At 50.9% G+C, this 27,710-nt stretch overlaps 2 protein-coding genes across 6 annotated transcripts; one reads left to right on the plus strand and one right to left on the minus strand.

The window, feature by feature from the left end:
• Window positions 1-493: 493 nt before the first annotated feature.
• LOC122372534 (androgen-dependent TFPI-regulating protein-like) lies at window positions 494-14,865 on the minus strand. The gene is made up of 6 exons (XM_043349788.1): window positions 14,846-14,865; window positions 11,033-11,235; window positions 10,545-10,682; window positions 7,574-7,791; window positions 3,607-3,758; window positions 494-1,674 (listed from the first exon to the last, which is right to left on the minus strand). Exons 2-6 carry the CDS (start codon window positions 11,207-11,209, stop codon window positions 1,616-1,618), a joined length of 744 nt encoding a protein of 247 aa, XP_043205723.1. The 5' UTR covers window positions 11,210-11,235; window positions 14,846-14,865; the 3' UTR covers window positions 494-1,615.
• Window positions 14,866-15,775: 910 nt separating this feature from the next.
• Window positions 15,776-27,341, plus strand: LOC122372535 (delta(3,5)-Delta(2,4)-dienoyl-CoA isomerase, mitochondrial-like). 5 transcript variants are annotated; one of them, XM_043349842.1, is made up of 7 exons: window positions 15,776-15,843; window positions 16,225-16,303; window positions 20,326-20,482; window positions 20,895-21,111; window positions 21,993-22,119; window positions 23,277-23,430; window positions 26,504-27,341. In XM_043349842.1, the coding sequence occupies exons 2-7, from the start codon at window positions 16,282-16,284 to the stop codon at window positions 26,730-26,732; spliced, it is 906 nt and encodes a 301-aa protein (XP_043205777.1). In that variant the 5' UTR covers window positions 15,776-15,843; window positions 16,225-16,281; the 3' UTR covers window positions 26,733-27,341. The 5 variants fall into 5 exon arrangements, with proteins under 5 accessions (XP_043205777.1, XP_043205759.1, XP_043205750.1 ...); XM_043349824.1 differs by having other exon boundaries at window positions 15,824-15,843; window positions 16,206-16,303; XM_043349815.1 differs by having other exon boundaries at window positions 15,832-15,850.
• Window positions 27,342-27,710: the final 369 nt, after the last annotated feature.

Raw genomic sequence — 27,710 nt, forward strand, 5'->3', positions numbered from 1 at the left:
ATAATTGAGTATGGGCGCTAGGTGGCGCTAGGCATCTCACCCAGCTGCGTAGGTGGCGCCAGATCCGCAACGCCTCTCGGTATTTGCGACGGGAGCCATCTTTTGCGCAATTATCCCAAGGTGACAGACAACGTTCGTGACAGATGGTGGTTATGCATGTGCTGGTGCCTTCTGTTGTTCTATCAATTCCGTGGAGACATGCAGACTGCAGAGTATAGCAGCTGCCAGCTGGCCACCAGCTACATGATCGGGAAATCGGCTGGTGACCGCGCAGACAGTCCGATTTTCGCTGGTGACGGGGGCGGGTCAACTCCAGCGTAACTCGCATTGGACACCCAGTGTCACAGACCGGCCTCCTCAGGTATCACCAGGACATAGTCGGTGGTGGCCGGATTCCTCAGACGGGTGGCACCAGGCCAGCCAGTTAGAGCGAGCACCAAACGACCTCACAAAGTCCGGCCTGGGCGCTGGCTAGAGCGCCAACACACGGAGAGGGTGGATGACTGTTTATTGCTGTATTGTCCTTGCATAGTGGTTGGAAGACCGGTGGCACGGGCCGGCCGCCGGGTGGAAGACAAACACTTCCTAGGCCCAGGCGGCCGGGCCGGGACGGTCTGCGGTACGGGGCTGTAGGAGACGGACCTGCCCCGGCCGCTCCGCCCCGCCGGCCTGGCGGGCCGACAGCCGACGGTCGGGAGATCGGCACCGCAGCGCGGTACACGCCGCACAGTGCGGTACACGGTGTACACGCGGTACACGCCGCACATCGCGGTACACGCCGCACAGTGCGGTACACGGCGTACACGCGGTACACGGCATACATGCGGTACAAGCCGCACAGTGCGGTACCCGCTACACAGCGCGGTACACACCGCACAAACACTGGGCAATGTGCTATAGACAGACAACAGTGCCGACACGGCGCCGCTAATCTGTACGGTTATCTGGACGAGTCGTTTGCCGTTCGACGAGCATCACCTGGTCGTAATACACAGACACTGCGCGCAGTAAGAGGGATGCCACACTGGCGCTGATAACGTCCGAGACTGGTGCGGCACCGGTAGCACTGGGGCTACCCTCGGCCCCGGCAGTCCCGGCCTAAAGGCAGTGAGAGGTGCGGCTGCCCCAGGCAGCGCAGAGCATAGGCGGCGCCCCAACAAACCACATATGGACCCGGGTGAGCTGGCCCGCACAGTTGAGCAATTAAACCTGACTCATTGCATTGAATGGTAGTTAAACGGTGGTTGACACTAGTGGTCGCTCGACGCGACCTCGCACGGGAATGGGATAAATCACGGGAAATCTATCGTCACCTGATCTAGAAAAACGCAGTTGAACTGTTATTGCTTATGGACGCCATGCTTTATACTGACTTCATGCTTCATAATAATATTCTTACATTAAACTACCGATATCACGTCCCGTCAGTGCAACCAATCTACCATAAAATCTGAAGCACGGTTGATATCAATCACCATGTAAATAATGACTAAAACGGAACGAATAAACGATTTCATCCTGCCCACTACACGCACAGTAACACGAGCAGCTGAGGTGCAGGGACACAGCGGTCTCCTGGACCTAACATGGTGCGACGGGCGGCCGGCCGGCAGCGCTAGCGGTGCTTCTTGGCTCGCCGCTGGTCGGCAGTGGCCGCGTCCGCCTTCTGCTTCCCTGTAACACGGAACGGAACTGGTGAGGAGACCGAGCGGCAGGGTCCCGGACAGGCAACACACCGGTGGAAACTGCTGCAGCAACTAGTACAGCAGCACTGAGCTCAACCGACTCAAATAGCACGCGAAAATAATACCATCAGTGTTCACTAAATGTTCCGTTAAAATCAAAACTCAAAGAAATCATCACACCAGCAATTGGAATGCTCTATGCTAGCCGCACCACCGCGCCCGCTGGTGCGGCTAACATGCAATCTTGTACAATATAATAACTGGAGGACAATGCTCTACCCCGGCCCTTAGCCGACGATGAATGGTGACCCACCAACTGATAGGAACTCCCTTAAACACCGCACCACTAACAGAGTGCCTCTAATTCTAACATATCCGGCGGCGGTATTACAGCGCTCGTCGCTCAGTCTCTCACCCCACGGTTCGTCGGAAGGTCATCTCGGGCTCAAAAGAAACGATATATACCATTCGAAAGCTGACGGTGAGCTGAATCCAAAAATGTAATTTTTATCAAAAGAGATCGATGGCCTTTTTGGAAAATTGCGTTTTTGTAAAAACTTTATAATCTTTTATTCAACGGGCTGTCCCGGACATTCTTAAAAACATAAACAGGTATTTTTGAGTTCCAGTGAAAGCTGAACGCCAAAAGAACAATATTTAGCGAAGCAATATTTTCAAACATTAATATGCGTCTCCCACAGCCGACAATAAGGCGCAATCACACAGCTAAGTGTCACGATGGACCAAAGTCAGCCACACAGAAGCGTGAAATGACCCTTATCGACTCGCAGACCCGGCGCTATCGGCCCGCCTGACCGGCCACGGAAAGAACGTCCGGCTCTCGTTCTACTAAACAAATGTCACATTTGTCAGTTTAACTGTCCACATCGCTATTAAAGTTATTCAGGATACCTGTGAAGAAAATTCATTGTTCTGTCATCTTTACATCATGCATTAATTTGCATTTGTTCATGTCTACTTTGCTCAAATGAGCTTGGTATCATGCCCATATAAGGAAAATGGGCCGCGCTGAAATGTCAGAGGTTGCACCGGCCTCAGCTCGGGTGGAGTGGGGGTAGCGCCCGGTGGGGCAGGGTAACCTTTGACCGGTCGCACGGCCGAGCAGCTGTCACCAGTACAGCCTCTGACAGTGAAACCCGCTCACTTCCCCTGCGCGGGCACTGAGCGCAGCTGGATGGAACAAAATATGTATAAGAAAAATGTAAATTAAAGCATGTTGTAAATCAAACAGAACAATGAATTTTCTTCACAGGTATCCTGAATAACTTTGATAGCGATGTGGACAGTTAAAGTGACAAATACGACATTTGTTTAGTAGAACGAGAGCCGAACGTTCTTTCCATGGCCGGTCAGGCGGGCCGAGAGCGCCGGGTCTGTGAGTCGATAAGGGTCATTTCACGCTTGTGTGTGGCTGACTTTGGTCCATCGTGACACTTAGCTGTGTGATTGCGCCTTATTGTCGGCTGTGGGAGACGCATATTAATGGTTGGAAATATTGCTTCGCTAAATATTGTTCTTTTGGCGTTCATCTTTCACTGGAACTCAAAAATACATGTTTATGTTTTCAAGAATGTCCGGGACAGCCCGTTGAATAAAAGATTATAAAGTTTTTACAAAAAACGCAATTTTCAAAAAAGGCCATCGATCGATTTTGATAAAAATTACATTTTAGGATTCAGCTCACCGTCAGCTTTCGAATGGTATATATCGTTTCTTTTGAGCCTGAGATGACCTTCCGACGAACCGTGACCCCAGACGAGAGGCTCTAATAACTATAGCTATACCCACGCGGTATTACAGCACACGTCGCGCAGTCTCTCACCCCAGATGAGGGGGTCTAATAACTATAGCTATACCCACGCGTCTGCGGTGGTACAGCGCTCGTCGCGCAGTCTCTCACCCCAGACGAGGTGGTCCAGCTTCTTGCCGAGGAGGTAGAGGCCGATGGCGAAGGCGAGGTTGGCAGCCATGAAGGCGATCCTCAGAGGCCACGAGAGCACCTTCATCACCCCGTACACCCAGAGCTCGGCCACCAGAGCCAGGTACATGGTCCTGTAACAGACCACAGTCACACCCCATCAATTCGCACACCCATGACCCAGAGCTCGGCCACCAGAGCCAGGTACATGGTCCTGTAACAGACCACACCCCATCAATTCGCACACCCATGACCCAGAGCTCGGCCACCAGAGCCAGGTACATGGTCCTGTAACAGACCACACCCCATCAATTCGCACACCCATGACCCAGAGCTCGGCCACCAGAGCCAGGTACATGGTCCTGCAACAGACCACACCCCATCAATTCGCACACCCATGACCCAGAGCTCGGCCACCAGAGCCAGGTACATGGTCCTGCAACAGACCACACCCCATCAATTCGCACACCCATGACCCAGAGCTCGGCCACCAGAGCCAGGTACATGGTCCTGTAACAGACCACACCCCATCAATTCGCACACCCATGACCCAGAGCTCGGCCACCAGAGCCAGGTACATGGTCCTGTAACAGACCACACCCCATCAATTCGCACACCCATGACCCAGAGCTCGGCCACCAGAGCCAGGTACATGGTCCTGTAACAGACCACACCCCATCAATTCGCACACCCATGACCCAGAGCTCGGCCACCAGAGCCAGGTACATGGTCCTGTAACAGACCACACCCCATCAATTCGCACACCCATGACCCAGAGCTCGGCCACCAGAGCCAGGTACATGGTCCTGTAACAGACCACACCCCATCAATTCGCACACCCATGACCCAGAGCTCGGCCACCAGAGCCAGGTACATGGTCCTGTAACAGACCACACCCCATCAATTCGCACACCCATGACCCAGAGCTCGGCCACCAGAGCCAGGTACATGGTCCTGTAACAGACCACACCCCATCAATTCGCACACCCATGACCCAGAGCTCGGCCACCAGAGCCAGGTACATGGTCCTGTAACAGACCACACCCCATCAATTCGCACACCCATGACCCAGAGCTCGGCCACCAGAGCCAGGTACATGGTCCTGTAACAGACCACACCCCATCAATTCGCACACCCATGACCCAGAGCTCGGCCACCAGAGCCAGGTACATGGTCCTGTAACAGACCACACCCCATCAATTCGCACACCCATGACCCAGAGCTCGGCCACCAGAGCCAGGTACATGGTCCTGTAACAGACCACACCCCATCAATTCGCACACCCATGACCCAGAGCTCGGCCACCAGAGCCAGGTACATGGTCCTGTAACAGACCACACCCCATCAATTCGCACACCCATGACCCAGAGCTCGGCCACCAGAGCCAGGTACATGGTCCTGCAACAGACCACACCCCATCAATTCGCACACCCATGACCCAGAGCTCGGCCACCAGAGCCAGGTACATGGTCCTGTAACAGACCACACCCCATCAATTCGCACACCCATGACCCAGAGCTCGGCCACCAGAGCCAGGTACATGGTCCTGTAACAGACCACACCCCATCAATTCGCACACCCATGACCCAGAGCTCGGCCACCAGAGCCAGGTACATGGTCCTGTAACAGACCACACCCCATCAATTCGCACACCCATGACCCAGAGCTCGGCCACCAGAGCCAGGTACATGGTCCTGTAACAGACCACACCCCATCAATTCGCACACCCATGACCCAGAGCTCGGCCACCAGAGCCAGGTACATGGTCCTGTAACAGACCACACCCCATCAATTCGCACACCCATGACCCAGAGCTCGGCCACCAGAGCCAGGTACATGGTCCTGTAACAGACCACACCCCATCAATTCGCACACCCATGACCCAGAGCTCGGCCACCAGAGCCAGGTACATGGTCCTGTAACAGACCACACCCCATCAATTCGCACACCCATGACCCAGAGCTCGGCCACCAGAGCCAGGTACATGGTCCTGTAACAGACCACACCCCATCAATTCGCACACCCATGACCCAGAGCTCGGCCACCAGAGCCAGGTACATGGTCCTGTAACAGACCACACCCCATCAATTCGCACACCCATGACCCAGAGCTCGGCCACCAGAGCCAGGTACATGGTCCTGTAACAGACCACACCCCATCAATTCGCACACCCATGACCCAGAGCTCGGCCACCAGAGCCAGGTACATGGTCCTGTAACAAACCACGGAGCCACAGATCTAGCGCGTCGAACACAAACACCGCACAGGTCCCGACCAGGCACCGCGCCGGTGGACAGCAACAAATGCAAATCATCAATGTACAACGTTACCTACCACAACAATATCTGAGCCCATTGGATGCCTAAAGTCAGGGCGGATTTGTTTCACATGAACTAGGCTACATGTGCATGAAAGGAGTGACACAAGAGACAGACCTGTGCTAATAATCAGCCAAAAGCCAGGCGTATCCTGCTCGGTCAAATCGCAACGACTTCACAACGAAATGATGAGCTGAATAACACATTTCATCAGTACTGTTAGTTGTTACTTTGCTTTATCATATGACACCAAGCTTGGCTATCAACAATGGAAAGTCGGAGACGCATACCTATCGAGATGAGGCATCATGTCAAGAGGCAAAAACACAAAACAAAAACAAAAACAGACAAACAGAACCGTGAGTGAGATGCCCTAAATCGGAACCGAAATACGCGAGGCGGCGACGGTTTTATCAAGCGCACCCTTTTTTGTTGTTGAGATAGGCTTTCGATAGCCGCTCCACCGAACCCCCTTCCCGGGACTGAGGACAGTGGCACGCTACAAAGGTCGCGAACAAGTTTAATGTTTATCGATTGACAAGACCTTGAACAGTCGATCCTCCATCGGGGACGTGAACATCAACACAAGGCGCGTCAACTTATGATCGAGGCAGAAACACCACACGTGGCATATCGTTGGCGATCATCTTTGCCCCTACTGACCATAACACTGAACGCGACTGCAGTTCGGGTGATCGGCACATTTGGCGGAGTTTTTCCCGCCAACCGCCCTGCCTAGTGACACGCGGCGACCGGAGAGTCATCTCCCGCAGCCGGGCGATCGACCCCTGTCACTGGGCGACCTTCGGCCCCACCTTCGCTCCCACAGGCGCCAGTCAGCAGACAGAGTCATAAAAAGCGCTGCTGAGGAGGCGTATCTACAGAGGCCACATCAGTGCTACTTTCCTGAGCGAGAGTCAGCGATCCGAGAAGCCTTAGCTAATCCAAGCCGAAGTACATGCTCCGACAACTATCCCTGAACAGATTCGGGACTCAAGGAAAATACTGTTTATATTGAGTGAGCCAAACGTATCATTCGATAGATATTCTTTTTTTTTTGCTTAATAATCTTAATAAGACAAAACATTAGTTTTCGATCGGAGCTTTCGAATCGGGTTCACTTTAAATAATCAGTGTAAACCAAAAGCGAGGATTAAAGGACAACAATTATTTCAAAGTGTCACCTATCGACAGTAAACTAGGGTTCGTACCTAAGGGCAATTTAGCTCCACAAACATCAGACGCCAGGAGTTTCGCTTCGAAACCGGGCAGGTGCCAGCAGTCTGTCAGGATCAACCGCGAGACTAAGTTACATACAGTGGCCTGCCTGTGGCCGAGTAGGGCTTTTCCCAGCAGAAAGGCAGAAAGACAGACTCACCAGACTGTGGTAGTCTCTCTGTGACCAGGGGGGGGGACGGAGAGCGAGTCTGTAGACACTCAGCAGACTGCAGTAGTCTGTCTGTGACCGGGCGGGAGACGGGGAGGGAGTCTGTAGACACTCAGCAGACTACAGTAGTCTGTCTGTGACCGGGCGGGAGACTGGGAGGGAGTCTGTGGACACTCAGCAGACTGCAGTAGTCTGTCTGTGACCGGGCGGGAGACGGGGGCAGGGACTGCAGACGGACACTCACCAGGCCAGGTAGGCACCCAGGAAGAGCACCAGAAGCGCGAGCGACACGTGGTGACTGCTGAAGTGGTGCGGCACCAGCACCAGCTCGAGCAGCGCCAGCAGCACGGGCGCCGTGTGCACGCCGTGGTTCAGCGCCGACGGGTAGAAGAGGTCCATCACCTCCGGGAACACCAGCTCCCGGCTGATGGCGTACATGCCCCAGAACAGGATACACACCACCTGCCGGCGCCGGCGGCGGCCCCGCTCAGTGCCGCTCAGGGAGGGAAACTCATACACAGGAAGTCATTGTCAGCTGCATTGAAATCTTTGTCTCCGCAAATCTTAGGCCGCATTTCCTCGAAACCAGAACTATGTTTGAGCGTAAATCAATCCAATTACTTATTCGACAGAGACATTCGTCCGCCAATCACAGCAATTTAAAAGCGGCATCACCTGGGCTATTTCCCTACCCACGAAAGCCGGGATGGGGGGGGGGGGAGGGTCTGCCGAGGGCTAGTCCAATGGACCAGCGGGCTAGTCCAATGGACCAGCCCCCAACACCTCACAGTGGGAAGTATATGAGTCCAGTGGGATAAGAGTACAGGCCTGGGATAGGACCATGTGAGGGAGTCTCAGAATCTCCCAGTGACATTCACACCATATGGGACAAGTGTGGCAGTATGTTGGAAGATTCAGAGACAAAAGCGTGCATCTCGATGGAGATTTGCTTCTGAGAAATATACATAGGAGTGGACTCAACAAAAATTTGTAGACAAAGAAATGTCGATAAGCATAAATGTGCGAAAATCATCATTACGAATAAATGCAATGAGTTAGCATAATGTAAAGAAATGTGGGACACAAACAAATTGTCAATGAGCAAAAACAAAGGATTAATATTTGCTGGCAAAAATGATGGGTCTGGCTACAAAACAGATGGATGATGGATATTACCAGTGCTTTACGCGATACCTAATTTTCGGACCTGCGATAACGATAAAACAATAAGAAAGGTTTGCGATAACGATAAACGATAAACGATAAAAATATTAAATTTAACAGCGATAGCAAAAAACGATAACGATTATTGTTTTTAACATCGATAACGAAACGATAAACGATAAAACGATAACGATAATTGTTTTTTAACAGCGATAACAAAAGCGATAGGAAATACAGCTTAAATAAGTGTACTTTAAGTGTACAAAGACGGAAACCTGAGCCAAGTTGGCGTAGTTTTTTATGCCGAGTTTGACTTTCTGGAGCAAGTTCATTTATATAATTGTTCACTTCCCCAGATATGCGGGAGTGGACCCCCCCCCCGTGACTGACCTCAGCCTGGTCCGCCGCGCAAATTTATACCACCCGTCGGCCGTCTGACAGATCTGTTCACTTAGCAGATAGCAACAGGTTGCAAACACATGTCACATACTGTCGCGCGGCGTACACTGTCGATCGTCTTCCATTTTTCCATCATCCCGTTTTACATTTTATCGTTTATCGCTCATAATTTTTGTAACTTACGATAAGTGGATGAGCGATAATTTTGAAAATTTAGCGATAAAAGATGACGATACCGATTTACTTAACAGCGATATTCGATAATTATCGTTTACCGTTTATCGCTCATCCTATCGCATGCGGAAACCACTGGATATTACATAATTAAGTTACTATCAATTATACAAATAATGAGACTAAAGAGAACCTTAACCCGCGCCCTGGTGGGGTCTGTTTATAACGCGACCTGGTGGGGTGGGGGTGGGGGGCTATTTTTTGCCCCCCCCCCCTCGTATCTCCGAAACTACTGGACGGATCCGCTAAATTCAAACGGCGTTCGAAAGGCCTGTCAAATTTGTCGAAGGAAACCAAATTTCATTGACCTCGGAGTCACCGATGACGTCACAGGTCATGTCAAAGATGAAATGTTTCACCGTTCACGGGTCTGGGAATGCGCTATAACACCGAGGAAAACGCATTTTGTCGAGAAGCAGCGATAGGGCGTCAGTCAGTTGCCTAGTACATATGTTGCTATTAGAGGTCACTGACAATACCAGGTCAGGTCACAGGCCAGGTCACCAAGGGTCACAGGTCAGGTCACATGAACCCAACTTTAGGTACTAAGGTTGTGCGATGCATGTTTTATGGCCAATTTTTTATTTCCAACTCAATGGTGTTGGTTATAAGACTATCAGGTACGTCTTAGGTCACTTTCTGGTGAAGGTCAGGTCAAGGTCAGGTCAAAAAAGGTCAAATTTTGAAGTTGATAGTTTTGCATAAAAGGGGTATTGATTCGATGCAGCTCGTCACGGGGAGTCTAATGGTGGTCTGTGTTTTGCGCTAGGGGTGTAGAATTGCTAAAAATTGAGTTTGAAAATTTGACGCCATCAATTTTGAACAGTTTTTCCGCTATAACTTCGCCAAAAAAGAGGTATCAATCTCAAATTTGGTATGTGGATAGAAGGCGGTAAGGACTATCACATATATTCCGGTTTTTGCGAAATTCAAAAAACTTTTTGGATTTTTAGGCTATTATATTCAAAAAATCTATTTTTTGATTTTTGGGGGTCAAAATCCGAAAAATTCAAAAATCCGAGATAGCAGTTTTGTAGCCCTGTCAATTCTACAGCTTTTATGTCTTTATCATTTTTCTGTATTTGCAAAGCCATAGGCCTGACAGCTCTTCCCGCGAAACCCTTTTTTGGGTCGAAAACGGCAGAACATGACGTCACTCGACACTCTGACGTCATTTCCGGCCAACCTATCATAGCCTTTGGAAAATTTTTAGTCACAATGTGTAAAATTGATGTCCGGGAGGGTACTGAAAGTTTGGTGACGATCGGCACAGCGGTTCTGGAGATAACTATGTCGAAAAGTCTGGAGGGGGGGAATAGCCCCCCCCCCCCCACCAGGGCGCGGGTTAAGAAGCATTAAACATTCTCTGACTGTTCATAACTCCACTAAAGAGGTACTGGTAGCCACCTATCACTGACCATGGCAATAGGCAGGGAGAGCGCAGTGAAGAACACATCCCTGAGCCTCTGCAGCCGAGAGGTGGCGCTATACACCACAGTGCTGGTACCAAACACATCATTGATGGCCGCAAGGATGTTGTACACCAGCTGCACTGTCTGAAACAAAAACACATTTATATGCCACAAAACACTGCTCATCACATGATTGATGATTTATCACATGATTTATCAGTCTCTCATGGCCCCTGGGTACTGAGAATCTGCAGTATGCAGCTTATTTGCATTTAATAAAGATTTAAAGAAAGGACAGCTAAAAGACAGCAAAATAACGAAAAACAGCATATTAAAGTAACATAATTGCAAACAAATAAATTATTCCAACAACAGTTTCTTTATAAGTCATACTAAGTCCTAAGATACTAGATACTCTGTTTGATCATATGTCAACATTAACAACAGGCTCATTCAATAGGTACATTCTAATTTCATCCAGCCCCACTTCTTACCAGTCCCCAAACAGTGAGGAATTTCCATCGTCCTCCCCATTGCGGCCGCACACTGAAAAGCTCCTTTACGACTGGATGATCTTGCACCAGTTTGGCATTCTCCAGCAGGTGATATGTTTCATAATAGGTGCAGCCTCCAAATACGGCAATGCCGACCAAGTGAAGCAGGAGGCCCATAATTATCTGTTTTATCTTGAAAGTGGCTGTGAAATATGCGCGTATAGTTGCATCATATTCACATTCAGATTCACATTCAGATTCGTTCCAAATATCCATCATTTTCGACATTCAGATTCGTCCCGAATATCGATCATTTTCATCGATATTCGCGGCGCGCATGCGCACTGCGAATATCGATGACCTTGAATGCACATGCAGATTCGCTCCGAATGTTGATCAGTTTCATCGACATTCAGATTCAGGGGGGGGGGGGTATCAATTCCCGCGGCATAGGCGGCGGAACGGGGAGGGCACTGGGAGTTGCATTCAAGTTCATCGATATTCGCAGTGCGCATGCGCGCCGCGAATATCGATGAAAATTATCGACATTTGGGGCGAATCTGAATGTGCATTCAAGGTCATCGATATTCGCAGTGCGCATGCGTGCCGCCAATCTGAATGTCGATGAAACTGATCGATATTCGGAACGAATGTGAATGTGCATTCAAGGTCATCGATATTCGCAGTGCGCATGCGCGCCGCGAATATCGATGAAAATGATCGATATTCGGGACGAATCTGAATGTCGATGAAAATGATCGATATTCAGAACGAATCTGAACGTGAATCTGAATGTGAATATGATGCAACTATACGCGCATCTGTGAAATGGAAGTCTGGGAGGGTCATACTGAGATCTTTTTGAGGATGGAGATGCTAGTACTGAGCATTGTGTTACATATGATGATGAAGATGATTAGCCAGATGCTCATTATTTAGGATCAAACTGAGATCCACAAATATATTGTAAGGTGTTTGAAAACAAAACATCTGCAGGGCAGTGGAGTCAGAGTGGAAACACAGCCCCACCTCACCATCTAACCCCAATTCAAATTCCTAAACTGAAACTGAAACTGAAACGCAAATAAAATAGGGTACACCTCACATGCTAGGCATAGAGCAAGACAAACATATTTCCTTGCCTCTATTTCAGTTACGACCTAAATAACGATCTATTCACTGCCTGTGGATAGAAATGTCTCATATGGTTACCAGCTACGACCGCCGGGGATCAACCATTTGATGTGAGCTCACGTGAATGCAAGGCCTTATCCTGTGTGAATCTTGGTGTGAATGGTCAAAATTGGACGCCGGTGAAAACAGGGCGCCGGAGGGCATATTAGTCACGTGACATTTGGAACTTCTCCCGCTCCAAGGGCCTTCTATATGCCAAACGTCACGTGTAAATTTCACGAACCTTGATCAAATCGCCCCAGGCGCCCTGTTTTCACCGTCGTCCTCAAAATTTTCGTCAAAATGTTGGGGGAATGTGGTTTTGGTTGTTATTATGGGAAAACAATATGGTAGTAATTCTTATTCTAGGATGACCATACCGGTTAGCGTTGCCTAGCAACTCGATTAGTATCAAGTCTAGCAGCCTGTAAAAAGCTCTCAATTGATTTGCTCTGGGATTGCGATCAGTGAGATTGTTTGTCAGTAGAGCGCCAAAGAACGGGCTACACTTCGTGAGGGAAAAGTAAGGCATTTCCTTCATAAGGTGAAAAAGGTATTTATTATTTCTAACTCTTTTTTCATAAATAAAGTCATTTTATAGGGGATTAATCTCTTCAGACAAGACTGCTGAGTCCTTTTGTTTGAACTTAAAATACCTTATATCATAAAAATGCTCCAACATATTTTATTCTCGCCAAATTTTGCTCTTCTTTGAAGAATTACCTTTTTTGCAGAGGCAAAATCCTGCCTTTCTGCTCCCTGTTTACGACTTTGACTGTCACGGCCAGGGGGCTGTCATCCCGAGCTTTCCTATGTGCCGGGCGCCCGACTGTTTAACATTTTTCGTGACGTCACCGGGGCGTACACTTGTCAGCTGGCCTTCCCCGCAAGTTTGGCCCTGAATACGATTTTGAGGGTCACGGTTGTAAACAAGTTCCTTTCCGGAAACGTTCCGGAAACGCTGGAAACGTTGTGATCCTTTTACTTTCCGGAAATTGCTTCATTACTACTTTGCGTCTAAAATCACTTAAACCCTCGCCGGCACAGGGAGTTGAGTTGATGCAATCCCCCTAAGGTTTTTCGCGAATAACTCGCGTAAAAAGCGGCTGATCGTGACGAAACTTTCAGTACCTTCGCATTGATCAATTGTACACCTACCCTGAAAATTTCATGACCCTGACCCAAATGACCTTTGACCTGTGACCTACTTTCCGAGACCATGTTTGGCCGGAATCGCGATTCGGCGTATGTCGGCTCGCATTAGCCGCGCGTTTGCAAGCTTTTCGTGGTTTCAAATGTTCAAACATGTGATTTGATGTTGCTCTTATGCATTAGGGTGGATGTCAAGGTCACCAAGGTCAGGTCAGGTCATTGACCTTTGGTGACCTCGGTTCACTTTTTCAAGTTTTACATGTTTCTAGGCTAATTTTTGGAGCTGATTTCGAATTTAGTAACCATTTGAACATTTACGAAGTAGTTTTGGTGCCTTCGTAACATGTTACGAAGCTGTCAGAGGCGCGAGGGGGGGGGGGGGTCGTACCAGCCCCCCTGCCGTCGAATGACGCAAAATGGCCTGTGCCGGCGAGGGTTAAGCAAAGGCTACTTAACGCTTTCCTAATTGTAAAGTGTTGCATTGTCTGCATGGTGAGGAGAACGCTTACCGCTCAGAAGGGCGGTGTGTTGTGAGGAGGGCGCCGACAGGTCAGGAGGGCGATGTACGATGAACGGCGACGCTGACTGGTCGGCAGGGCGATGCATGGTGATGAGGGCGCTATGCGTTGCAAAAGGCGCAGGCTGGTCAGGAGGGCGCTGAACGCGAAGATGTCGCCGACAGGCGTGAGGCGAGGGCGCTGACAGGTCAGGATGGCACTGCACGGTGATAAGAGCTGCGACAGATCTGGAGAACGCTGTCCGTGAAGAGGGCGCCGACAAGGCAGCAGGGCGCTGTATGGTGGGGAGAGCGCCGACAGGTCAGGAGGGCGCCCATGGTGAGGAGGATGCTGTACGATGAGAAGGGCACTATACGAGTGAAGAGGGCGCTGACAGGTCAGGAGGACACTGTATAAAGAGGAGGGCGCGGACAAGGTGAGGAAGGCAATGTACGGTCAGGAGGGCGCCGACAGGTCAGAAGGGCCGTCTACGGTGAAAAGGACACCGACTTGTCAGGAGGGCGCTGAACGTAGCAGGAGCCGGTCTGGAGGGCTTTGTATGGTTAGGAGGCCGCTATACAGTGAGGACTGCGACAGGTCAGGAGGGCACTGTACGGTGAAGAGGGCGCTATAATACGATAGGCGCTGCCAGGTCAGGAGGGCGCTGACAAGTGTGGAGGGCGAGACAGATCAGGAGGATGCTGTGTGATAATGTCCATGAGGGCGCTAACTGGTCTGCCCGGAGGGCGCCGAATGTGAAGAGGGTGCCGACAGGCCAGGAGAGCGCTGAAGGGCGAGAAGGGTGCCGACAGATCAGAAGCGCGCCGAGCAGACAGAAGGGCGCTGAAGGTGAGCCGAGGGCGCTAGATGGTCAGGTGATTGGGAGTGGATATCCGGCATTTCAGGATTGTGGGTGCATCTTCACCCACAAAGAGATATAAAATTGTAAATCTGGGCGCCAGTACCGCATGATGACGTCGCAATGGCTTACCGTCGAGGGCGACTAGAGTGCTGGACACTGAAAAGGCGCCATCGGCGCACAGAATGATCGTGGAAGGCGCTGCATCCAGGGCGCCTTCGGCGCCTGGATGGCGTCTTTCCAGAGGGCGCCTGCTAGATTTGGGAGGGGCTAAAGCCCTAGTGTGCCCCTCCCCCTTGGCTGCGCCCCTGAGTCCTTTGTCTAGCGATTTTCGAAGCATGTATCGCGTCCGTAGGGGCCTTGGGAGCTGCCGGTGACCACAGGGGCCTTATAAGGACCCTGATGACTCGGGAGGGTACCCGTAGGCCGTATACGGCTTACGGGTCCCGAGTCATGTGGGCCATATCACCACAGGGCACCGCATCTTTTTCGAGATAAATGACCGTTCTTAAGCGTGTCGCATTTTCCTGAGCATGATCTGGCGTTTACAGCCTGACGGCCCCTCTCCTGTCCGGCTGACAGCTTACTGACAAGCCACCTGGCGATCGCCAACTCAACCCTAATTACGACGTTGTCCGATAGGTGGCGGGTCATACAATCCCAGTCAGGACAAGGGATTCTCATTATTATTTTGCTATCATATTTTCCCCCCTTTTAAAGTCATTTAAAAGCGCTATTGCACAAGTAATTTTTCGATTAGCAGCGATTCCAGCGGCCGCATCAGGGTCCGGATGGAGCCAGGGAGCGTATGCTCCGGTGACGTCACCGTAGTGTTGCAGATTTGTAACATTAGCGAGCCCGGACGATCTTACCTAACTTATACGGCCTTGGTCACGGCCAAGTCACGGCCTTGGTGTGTTGCAGTTGTGGCACAATATACAGTCATAATAAAAATATGGACGCCGGTGAAAACAGGGCGCCGGAGGGCATATTAGTCACGTGACATTTGGAACTTCTCCCGCTCTATAGGCCTTCTATATGCCAAACGTCACGTGTAAATTTAACGAACCTTGATCAAATCGCCCCAGGCGCCCTGTTTTCACCGTCGTCCAAAAATATTGTATCCTATTGTGAGTTGTAAGGACTGCTGTGTGCCACACAAAGTATATTGTATATAGTTAAAACCAGGGCTGCGGAGTCGATGGATTTTCGGCGACTCCGACTCCGACTCCGACTCCGGCTTTCAAAAACCAGCTCCGACTCCGACTCCGGGCAGAATTGTCGACTCCGACCGACTCCAACTCCCGACTCCGACTCCGCAGACCTAGCAGGGCTGCGGAGTCGACAGATTTTCGGTGACTCCGACTCCGACTCCGGCTCGGGTTTCTAAAATCGACTCCGACTCCGACTCCGACTCCGGTCACAACTGTCGACTCCGACCGACTCCGACTCCGACTCCGACTCCGCAGCCCTGGTTAAAACCTCATATTAGTATACGCTCCTGCCATAAGCGAATTCAGCTCAGAGAAAAATTCTTCCAAGGTCAAACTAGAATTTAAATTGAAACAATGATGCTGATGCAAAAACTAGGTAAGTTAATTATTTCACTACTTGTCTTGTAGTCTAGTATGTGTTGTTGAGTGTCAGGTAATTGATTTGTTATTATTACAATGGGGTTCCGATTATGTTTTGTGGCCTGTGGGAAGTTGGGACCAGTAAATGCCAAGATAAAGTCTTAATTCAAGGATAATTTTTCACAATATTACATTATTTGGCATCCTGAATCTAAAAATGCTACTTACATGTCTCGAAAATAAAAATAACATAATTAAACCTGACCTAACCTTATCGGTATTAGTATATATTAGGTCCGAATGGACAATTGTGACGCTGTTGATACAAATATGTAACAGCAAAAAATTTAGGTTTTAGGTTAGGTTAGGTTGTAGGTTTGTAGGTTTTAGGTTTTAGGTTGTAGGTTTGTAGGTTAGGTTAGGTTAGGTTGTAGGTTTGTAGGTTGTAGGTTGGTAGGTTGTAGGTAAATAGGTAAGGTTAGGTCAGGTTTGATTATGTTTTTTCTTTTATTTCCAAGACACATAAGTATCATTTTTGGATTCAGAGTGCTGTTCACGGGCACCTGCGGTAGCTGCGGTAGCTGCGGCTCGGCGGTCAGCCGGGTAATGACGTCACAGAAAGTGGGGATGGGGCAGGTGGTGTGACGTCATACGGCTGCGGTCGGCTTCGGTCGCCTGCGTCTCCTGCGGTCGAAACGATCCGACCGCAGCGGCCGCAGGAACCATTTGTCATACAAAGTGGCGCGGCAGTTGCGCATTCGTGTTACTTGGGCGCAAAATTGACACAGCCGCCGCAGACGAACGCGTGATGACGTATACACAAGTGGGCGGGACTTTCAGCCTGCGATCTACCGCAGCTACCGCAGTCACCGCAGGTGCCCGTGAACAGCACTCAGGATGTCAAATAATGTAAGAATATGAAAACTTTATCTTTTAACAGTCACTCGGACTCAATGTATACTTTTACCACCTTATCTACCTACTTACCTACAACCTACCAACCTACAACCTGCAAACCTACAACCTAACAACCGTCAACCTACCAACCTAAAACCTACTAACCTACAAACTAACCTAATTACAACCTAAAATTTCCGCTGTTTCGTGTTCATATCAACAGCGCCTCAATTGTAGATCGGACCTTATCTTGACAAATACCGTTGGGACCTGTCTGCTGTTGTCTCTGGTTGACTTGGTATGGACCTGGTCATGGTGTCTCTGATACATATTTTTAATTTAAAGGGACCCTCCCACCTTAACATTAGTTTTGAGTTGAGATAGCCAAGTTTGCGGCCAGGCTCAGAAACCACCATTTATCCTGGTCGCAACCCCCGCAGCTTTATGGTGTTCAAGAAATTTCTTCCCTTTACTTGCAGGGTGGGACCAGCGTGGTCCCTATCTCTTAACCATTACGGGAATCTGATGACATCATCAGGCTTTCGAACGTCCGTTAAATGTTTGACTAAAACGTTTTGTAGCACGCGGTGGTATATGCTGCGTTGCGCGCAACAAATGCCGCACTTTTAAATAAAGTCGCTAGGAACAGCGGAGATCCCAAAAAGTAAACAAAAGTAAAAGTCTAATATCTTGAAAACCGGTGAATATTTTTCGGTGAAATTTGGTAGATATTCGTTTTCGCTCTTTCTGAACCGAGCGACATCACTTTCATGCCAATTCATAAACTTTTTTGAAGGTGGGAGGGTCCCTTTAATGCTATTGCTATGGGTATTTGCTTATTTTTCAAGATACTCTTATTTTTCAAGATACTCAGCTGCATTGTTTTAACCTGCATCTGGTAGGGCTATTGGTGGACACTGCCACCTGTTGCCAGACTGGAAAAAATACACGTTATGCTGAATATGTCTGGCGTAGCGACGGGATTGCACCAAAAATTTCAGCCCACTTCCGGCGTAACTTCGCATGCGCCGAATTCAGCGCATGGTGTGGGACAAATTTTTCGGCGCAGGGCGGTCACATATTTTTTTGGCGAAAGACGGTCAGCGAATATATCCGGTACGCTGGTCAATCTAGCAGCAGATTCGCCCCGCGGGCGGCTCTGGAGAGGTTTCGGGACAAGACGTACCCACCCCGGTCGTCACGTGCTCGAACTGGTGAGCCGCCCTGAGTCTACTCAGTGGAGGAGCGGCCAGTGCCACCCAGGTAAGGCCTCAACCCTCGGCGTGGAGATAGGTATGGAAGACCTTGTTGAACATCGCCAAGCGTCGTTAAGCAATACTGCAGTGGGTTCCTGCCCACTGCGGTATCAAGGGGGAATGAGAGCGCGGACGACCTGGCGAAACTGGCGGCCGGCCTGCCCTCAAACCCTTGTTGAACATCGCCGAGCGTCGTTAAGCAATACTGCAGTGGGTTCCTGCCCACTGCGGTATCAAGGGGGAATGAGAGCGCGGACGACCTGGCGAAACTGGCGGCCGGCCTGCCCTCAAACGCCCGCTCGCTGATCAGGGCGGTGTTTCACGGGACGCTGCTACCACGCTGCTATTAAGTTGCGCGAGCTGACGTCACACTTGTGGTAGTGTTGGAGCATTGGGCCTGTTGATGTTTCCATGGAAACCCAATTTGACACGTGTAAAAGCAGCGTGCTGCTATCACCGGTGAAACAGGGCCCAGGGCGGTTCATTGTCTCGCATCAATGGCACAACAACTGGTCCATGTCACTATTCAAGCCACTCCTTGGGAGCACGCGGCCGCTCCCTATCCCTGGAGAGGACCGATAGGCCGGCGTTTCGGTGCACCAAATGAGGGCGGGCCACTGGGGTCCCTCGCTCCAGTACGTGCACCGAATCGGCTGTCTCCACTCATCAGTGTACCTGAGCAGTGAGCAGTGCCCAGACAAGCGGTGCCCAGCGGCGCTCTACACCGTGAGCGGAGAAGAGGCGGACGTGCCGGAGCACGTGCTGCTCCGCTGCCCGGCCCTCGCTGGCTCCCGCCAGCCTGGAACACACTGCTTTGCCGATTTTTGTGGCCCCGGAACTTACGGCTTCGGCTTTGTTTCACGGCATGAAGCTAGGGTGCGCTAAGAGTATTGAGGTATTGGGTTTCCAAATAAAAAACTTATTCAGCTGCATCGAATCAATACCTATTTTATGCAAAACTATCAACTTTGAAATTTGACCTTTTTTGACCTTTTTTGACCTGACCTCCACCAGAAAGTGACCCAAACCGTACCTCATGGTCTTATAACCAACACCATCGAGTTGGAAATGAAAAATTGGCCATAAAACATGCATCGCACAACCCAAGTAAAGTTGGGTTCATGTGCTGACCCTTGGTGACCTGACCTGTGACCTGGCCTGGTATTATCAGTGACCTTTAATAGCAACATATGTACTAGGCAACTGACGCCCTATCGCTGATTCTCGACAAAATGCGTTTTACTCGGTGATAGCGCATTCCCTAAAAGACCTGTGAACGGTGAAACATTTTATCTTTGACCTGACCTGTGACGTCATCGGTGACCCCGAGGTCAATAAAATTTGGTGTCACTTGACAAATTTGACAGGGCTATCGAACGCCGTTTGAATTTTACGGATCCGTCCAATAGTTTCGGAGATACGGGGGGCAAAAGATGCCCCCCCCCACCGCGTGGAAGATGGCCGAGAGGCCCACCGCCTGCCGGGTTAATTCAATGAATCATTTACTAAGCAGTGCTTATGGCACAAACCATGACATACAATTCAATCAGCAAAGAAGTACAATTCAAACTGGCTGTGGTAGATTCCCAAGTGACCTGACTTGGTGATGTAAGAGGCCTGAACCTTGTGTTTGTTGCTATTTTGCTAAAATTTTAATGAAATCTTAGGTTGCATTTCTAGCAAAATAACTGGTACCACGTTAATCTAAAACCTCAGTTCTTTGAATGGTTCGGAATTTTTAGCAAGAGGATCAATGCTAGGGCATAATATTACAATGCTTGAGGTAAACTGTCATGACAATGCTATGATTGCTGACCAATAGAATGCTTGAGGTACTGTCATGACATTGCTATGATTGCTGACCAATGCTGTTCTTTTGTTGCAGCTCAACCTGCGCTAAGGCAGACAGTGAGAATGTCCAGTTCACTGGCTGACTATGCCCAGTACAAGACCCTGAATGTAACTCAGCCATCAGAGTATGTTGTTCACGTGGAAATGAATCGTCCAGAAAAGCTCAATGCCCTCAACAAGGAAATGTGGAAGTAAGTGTTCAGTATGGTGATGCAATCAAAATGAAGATAATTAATTAACTTTGTGAATGATGATGAGACCTTTTCAGCCTTGCAATGAAACGACTTGAAAATGACTTGAAGAACTTTTAATTACTTTACTCAGATGCTAGTTAAGTTGACAAATGTAAGCATTCTCAGCTAAGCCTGCATTCACTGGGTCTATCAGACTGATCCACCACATGCTACATAGTTATAAGCATACCCACCACAGCAGGGCTGCAGTGCAGGGCGATGCTAAAAAGCCATGCTGTGTTCAGTAGTCAGTACCATTTTCTGGCATACGATACCCGCTCACGAGTGTTCTCTCGCGGCACCCCAGCACCCAGTCCCGGTGACAGATGTGGCCCCCAGCTGACGGCTGTGCCGCGCCGCCCTGTCGCAGGGACCTGGGCGTGTGCTTCCAGCAGCTGCACGAGGACCCGGCGTGCCGCGCCGTGGTGCTCAGCGGCGCCGGCCGCCTCTTCTGCGCCGGTATCGACCTGGCCGACCTGGCAGCGCTCGGCGGCCTGGCCATGGGCGACGGCGACGCCGCCAGGAAGGCGTTCCAGATGCACCCCATCATCAAACGCTTCCAGGACTGGATCACCGACCTGGAACGGGTGGGTGGTGGGCGCGGGCAGCGGGACGTCTCCCGGCAGCTCACCGGAGGGTGGCTGCTTTGTGACGACAATTATTGTTGATGCGATAACCGAGTCCGTTGGTAATGTCGCAAGAGTCCAGATGCTCATGAAATATAACTAATTATATACCACAACCATGCAGAACGCATTTTCTTTAAAAAGCATTTGTTTATTGCCATTTTGCTGTTTTTTAGTCGTTTTCGACGATGTTGAAAGGTGCCGTTCTCCTTCATATCCACTGCGTGCATTACGCTGTCTGTACCCACCGTCGTGTCCCCACTCTCGCTGTACCTCCCGCTGTACCTCCTGCTGTACCCCACGCTTTACCTCCTGGTGTACCTCCCGCTGTATGTACCTCCCGCTGTACCTCCCGCTGTACCTCCCGCGGTACCTCCCGCTGTACCTCCCGCGGTACCTCCCGCTGTACCTCCCGCGGTACCTCCCGCGGTACCTCACGCTTTACCTCCCGCTGTACTTCACCGTACCTTTCGCTATACTTACCGCTGTATGCACCTCCCGCTGTACCTCCCGCATTACCCTGCTGTACCTCCCGCTGTACCTTACCTCATCCCCGCTGTACCACACCGTACCTCCTGCTGTTCGTCACCGTACCTGCAGCTGTACCTCCCGCTGTACCTCCCGCGGTATCTCCCGCTGTACCTCACTGTACCTCCCGCTGTACCTCCCGCTGTACCTCACCGTACCTTCCACCGTACCTCCCGCTGTACCTTACCGCACCTCCCGCTGCACCTGACCGTACCTCCCGCTGTACCTCCCGCTGTACCTCCCGCTATACTTCCCGCTGTATGCACCTCCCGCTATACCTCCCGCTGTACCTGACCGCTCGTCCCGCCGGTCAGTGCCGTAAGCCGGTGGTGGCCGCCATCCACGGCGGCTGCGTGGGCGGCGGCGTGGACCTGGTGACGGCCGCCGACATCCGACTCTGCTCCCAGGACGCCTTCTTCCAGGTCAAGGAGGTCGACATCGGTGAGTGGGGGCCAGAGCGGCGGCTGAGGGCCGCAGAGGGTTGTACACTGTACATACAGTGCGAGTGAAGGGCTGCTGGATGCTGAGTGCGACCGATCCGGCGGCTGGCAGTGTACTGGTAAAGTCGCATGTGGGTTACTGGGCTGTTGCTAACTGTATTTTACGATGTTATGCATTTTGTTTTTCATGTTTTTCATTGGACTCGACGCCAAAAATAGCCATTATTTGTATATGGAATGGTTTGTCATGAAGTCAATACATACATACATGTGTAACAATGTCTTGGCTGTCTTATCTCACCTGCGACATCCAGTCTGACTGGAGCCCAGGTGATCAGTATCCCCCACTATTCTATTCCAAGCATTGTCTAGCCGGCAACCCTTTGATCTGTCTCACCTGTAGCCTCCTGGTCTGTTTCATTTGTGACCTTTTGGTCCGTCAATGGATGAGATAACACTGGATTGGTGTCTCGTGAAAATTAACACAGGAATCTGCGAAATTAGGATCAGGCCTGCCATCTAGCGAGAGAGTTATCGTTAGTTAGTGGTAAGCTAGATAGACATTGGGATCAGGTCTGCCATCTAGCGAGAGAATTATCGTTAGGTAGTGGTAACCTAGATGGCAAGCCTGAGCTCAATGTCGCCAACAACTGCTAAGACACCAATCCAGTATTATCTCATCCATGGTCCGTCTGAGCTACGACCGTTTGCACACATTATGCAGATTGGTCTGGCTTATGACCTTTCGTTCTATCCGACCAATAGACCCCTGGTTTGCCTTAGCTTTGTCTTGGTCTGACCTCTAATCCTGTATTCCCAGGTCTGACCTCTGCCTCCCGCGCTCCCAGGTCTGACCTCTGCCTCCCCGTGCTCCCAGGTCTGTCTGACCTCTGCCTCCCCGCGCTCCCAGGTCTGACCTCTGCCTCCCCGTGCTCCCAGGTCTGTCTGACCTCTGCCTCCCCGCGCTCCCAGGTCTGTCTGACCTCTGCCTCCCCGCGCTCCCAGGTCTGACCTCTGCCTCCCCGTGCTCCCAGGTCTGTCTGACCTCTGCCTCCCCGCGCTCCCAGGTCTGACCTCTGCCTCCCCGTGCTCCCAGGTCTGACCTCTGCTTCCCCGCGCTCCCAGGTCTGTCTGACCTCTGCCTCCCCGCGCTCCCAGGTCTGGCGGCCGACGTGGGCACCCTGCAGCGACTACCGAAGGTGATCGGCAGCCGCAGTCTGGTGAACGAGCTGTGTCTGACGGCGCGCCGGCTCGGCTCCCAAGAGGCGCTGCAGTGCGGCCTGGTTAGCCGGGTGCTCAGCGACCGGCACAGGTCAGTACAGGGTGCTCCCAGCGACCGACACAGATCAGTACAGGGTGCTCCCAGCGACCGGCACAGGTCAGTGCTCAGTGACCGGCACAGGTCAGTACAGGGTGCTCCCAGCGACCGGCACAGGTCAGTACAGGGTGCTCAGCGACCGGCACAGGTCAGTACAGGGTGCTCCCAGCGACCGGCACAGGTCAGTACAGGGTGCTCCCAGCGACCGACACAGGTCAGTACAGGGTGCTCAGCGACCGGCACAGGTCAGTACAGGGTGCTCCCAGCGACCGGCACAGGTCAGTACAGGGTGCTCCCAGCGACCGACACAGGTCAGAACAGGGTGCTCAGCGACCGGCACAAGTCAGTTATACAGTGCTCAGTGGCAGTTCAGGTCAGTTCAGGTCTCAGCGACCGGCACAGGTCTGTGCAGGGTGACCAGCGACTGGCACAGGTCAGTGCTCAGCGACCGGCACAGGTCAGTATTCAGCGCGCCCCGCTCCGCCTCTGGCGACACGGGTCTCTCGGACCCAGTCCAAAGACCAGCGGATTCTGCACGATACAACCAGTGATGTTCGTGACCCAAAGAACTTATCCCAATCTGGTACCATACAATAATCGGTAGTCAGGTTTGTCGTTACAAAATGCATTTTTTTTCGTAAAGGCTATCAACCTCGGACGGGGAATGGGTTTTGGAGGGTGATAACCGTGCTGTTCGTTACCACCGAGCGGTTGGAGTGGTTTCTGCGCAGGCCGGCTGAAGCCCAGGCCGAAGACGAGTGGTCTTGCGCCCAATGGCATAGGGCATTTGTCTACTGTTTGCTCATAATTCACGGAGTTGGTTTTCGCTTTTTGCTGATGGACACTTGGGTCTGTTGAGCGTAGTTTTGCATTAGCTGTTCCCGGCGTGGCAGCTGGTGAGGGCGTATTCGGTATCAGGACCTGACGCTCGCGGATCTTTCACTTATGGCGATGTGTTTTATTGGTACGTTAAATTCCATTTTGAAGGCTTTGTGGGGACGTCTTTCGCTGACTGAAGGGTAGCACCGTAGATTAGAGAGAGAGAGAGAGAGAAAAATGAATAAAAACACCCATTTTTGACGGGTGTGCTGACATGGCGTGTCCAAGCGCCCGGCCTGCCATCTAGCGTTCGGTAAGTAATACCGAAACAACACTCTCCTTATCATAACGGGTAGTGGGGCGTGATGCAAGCGCAGTGATTTTTTTTTTTACAGGTTTGATTGGAAAGATGGACTGATATAAGTGTATGTTACATACAATGATCAGCTGCTGTCTACCCGTATAAAAACTGCATTTAGCATTTGTAGTGATTTATCAGGGAGCAAGAAGGAATGCGACGAAGTTATAAATGTTATTGAGCTGATCGGTAATGTTGCAATCTTGCCGATAATCTTGTGTCTGACATACCGCAGTCTGACACCGACTGCCCTCCCCCAGTCTGACACCGACTGCCCTCTCTCAGTCTGACGCTGACTGCCCTCCCTCAGTCTGACACCGACTGCCCTCCCCCAGTCTGACACCGACTGCCCTCTCTCAGTCTGACGCTGACTGCCCTCCCTTACGAGTGACCATCAGTTCGGTTTTAAGGATGGACACTCCACTGATATGGCTGTTTTTGCTTTCAAAGAAATTGTTGATCATTATCTTCGAAACAGTAGTCCTGTTTTTGTTTGTTTTCTTGATGCTCGAAAGGCTTTTGACCGGGTTAACCATTGGACCTTGTTTGATAAACTCTTGCGTCGAGGTGTTGATGCCACTATTGTGCAACTATTAGCTTCGTGGTATGGTTCGCAAACATTCCGTGTGATGTGGGGCACCTGTTTGTCGGAAGGCTTTCATGTGTCCAATGGCGTCAGGCAAGGTGGTATCTTGTCCCCATATCTTTTCAACGTGTACATTGATGAGCTGTCTAAAAAATTAGACAGTAGTGGTGCTGGTTGTCATTATTTGGGCAGTGTTAATCACCTTTGTTATGCAGATGACATGGTACTGCTATCGCCAACGCCTCAAGGACTGCAAAAATTGCTTGACATTTGTGCTAGATATGCCGATGCACATGATATTGTTTTCAATGTAAAAAAGACGGTATGCATGGCTATTCTGCCCAATTTGTTTAAAAATATGTCTTTACCAGATATAGTCTTGAATGGTACTGTGCTCACTTATGTGAATAGGTATAAATATCTTGGCTTTGAAGTGAGCAATGTCCCAACAAAATCTGATGATCTGGAGGTGCAGCACCAGTATCGTCTTCTGTGTTGTCGAGCCAATTCGCTGATCAGAAAGTTCTCTCTCTGTACTTATCAAGTGAAGAAGTATTTGTATTCCATGTATTGCTCGAATGTTTCTGGTGTTCATCTTTGGCATTCTCATCGTGCTGCTGTTCTGCGTAAATTCGTAGTTTGTTTCAATAACGCTGCTAGAATGTTCTTTGGTTATGACCGCTTTAGTAGTGCCTCATCTATGTATGTGAATGAGCGCATTGATAACTTCTGGGCTATGTACCGGAAAGCTGTTTTCGGCTTCATGACTCGTATCGGACAATCTCGCAATGGCATCATCGCATCCCTATTTCATGGGGATCTTCGCGTTTTGTCGTCAATTCGACAGACCTGGTCCACTGCACTGTTTGCATATAGCTGATTGTATTTAGCATATAGCCGATCACTGATCAGTGATCTTTTACTTACATGTGCCTGTTTTTTTTTTTTTTTTATTGGACCTCGAGTCTGCAAATATAGAAATCTCTCTCTCTCTCTCTCTCTCAGTCTGACACCGACTGCCCTCCCCCAGTCTGACACCGACTGCCCTCTCTCAGTCTGACGCTGACTGCCCTCCCTCAGTCTGACAGTGTCTACCCTCCCTCAGTCTGACACTGACTGCTCTCCCTCAGTCTGACACTGACAGTGACTGCCATCCCTCAGTCTGACACTGTCTGCCCTCGCTCTGTCTGACACTGACTGCCCTCCCTCAGTCTGACAGTGTCTGCCCTCCCTCAGTCTGACACCACTAACACTGACTGCCCTCCCTCAGTCTGACACCACTGACACTGACTGCGATCCCTCAGTCTGACGGCGGCGGCGCTCAGTCTGGCCGCCACCATCGCCTCCAAGTCGCCGGTGGCGGTGCAGTCGACCAAGCTGAACCTGACCTACTCGCGCGACCACTCTGTCCAGGAGGGATTGGACCACATGGTGGCCTGGAACGGCGTCATGCTCCAGTCGGAGGACATTATGAAGGCCGCCACCGCCGCCATGGACCGCAAGGCGCCGCCGCCCGACTTCGCCAAACTGTAGACCGGCCGGTGGGGTGTCAGTCGGGTTGTTAGGGTTTATAATGAGAGATTTATGTCCATTGGGCGTTGAACCGCTTTTGGCGATGAAAGCCAGATTTAGGGGCCTTTTGCGGCAGGGCTATTTTTCTGTCTGGACTTGATTTACATCGCACGCTGCTGAGGTGATCAACTAGCTTCCGGCTTCCTAGACAAAAAAAAAGATTTATACCTCAGCACTGCCTAGTTGGGAAGTGCATTTACGATGCAATAGTAGAACGGGGAGATCCGTGCTGGGAATGGCCATTATGTCGAGACCGCTGAACTCATCAATGCAATGCTGGTGCTGTGTGGAGTAGCTCGCGCCGGGCTGCCCGTCCCGCCGTCTCCGCTGGACGGGCCGACCAACCCCGGCTGTTTTCGGGGCGTCCGGGGCCGTCTGTCTCTGCCGTGTAGTGACCGCCGCCTCCGCCGAGGTGCTCCAACTGACCTGTAACCCTGCGCTGGAGCGCGCGCCATGTGTTAACCGGTGCGTTCTGGCCAGAGGGGCTGTCTGGGATAGCCTCAGGGGCTTCTGCGCGATCGTCAGTCAACTACCTATGAGTAGCTGGATGAATACAAAGGAATTGTTCAACTAGCGTATTTCAAAGTGAAAACGTGAAACGGCAAGCGGTACGCTATCATAGCCAGGGGTGAATGCGCCGACGTCGAGGCGATTTGTTTCAGCGCCGCCATATTTCGTGCATTACTGGTTTTTCCCGGGCCGGAAATCTGGAGCCCCGGCTTTCGCATTGAGCCGCCCTTGTCTGGGGGCATGTGTCAAGTCCTTGATCGGCTCGCTGCAATTAAAAGTAGCAATGAAGCTATCGCCATGGTGCTGAGTGAGACCTATTCATGCATCGCTTCGCTGCATCGTTGCATCATCACTGCCATCGTGCCTTGTTGACCATAGTCGGCGCCTTAATGCAGTGAACGTTCCCAAAATCTCTGCTGACAGGGGAGG

Source organism: Amphibalanus amphitrite, unplaced genomic scaffold, assembly GCF_019059575.1.
Source record: "Amphibalanus amphitrite isolate SeventyFive unplaced genomic scaffold, NRLGWU_Aamphi_draft 000037F_arrow, whole genome shotgun sequence".
NCBI lineage: Eukaryota > Metazoa > Arthropoda > Thecostraca > Balanomorpha > Balanidae > Amphibalanus > Amphibalanus amphitrite.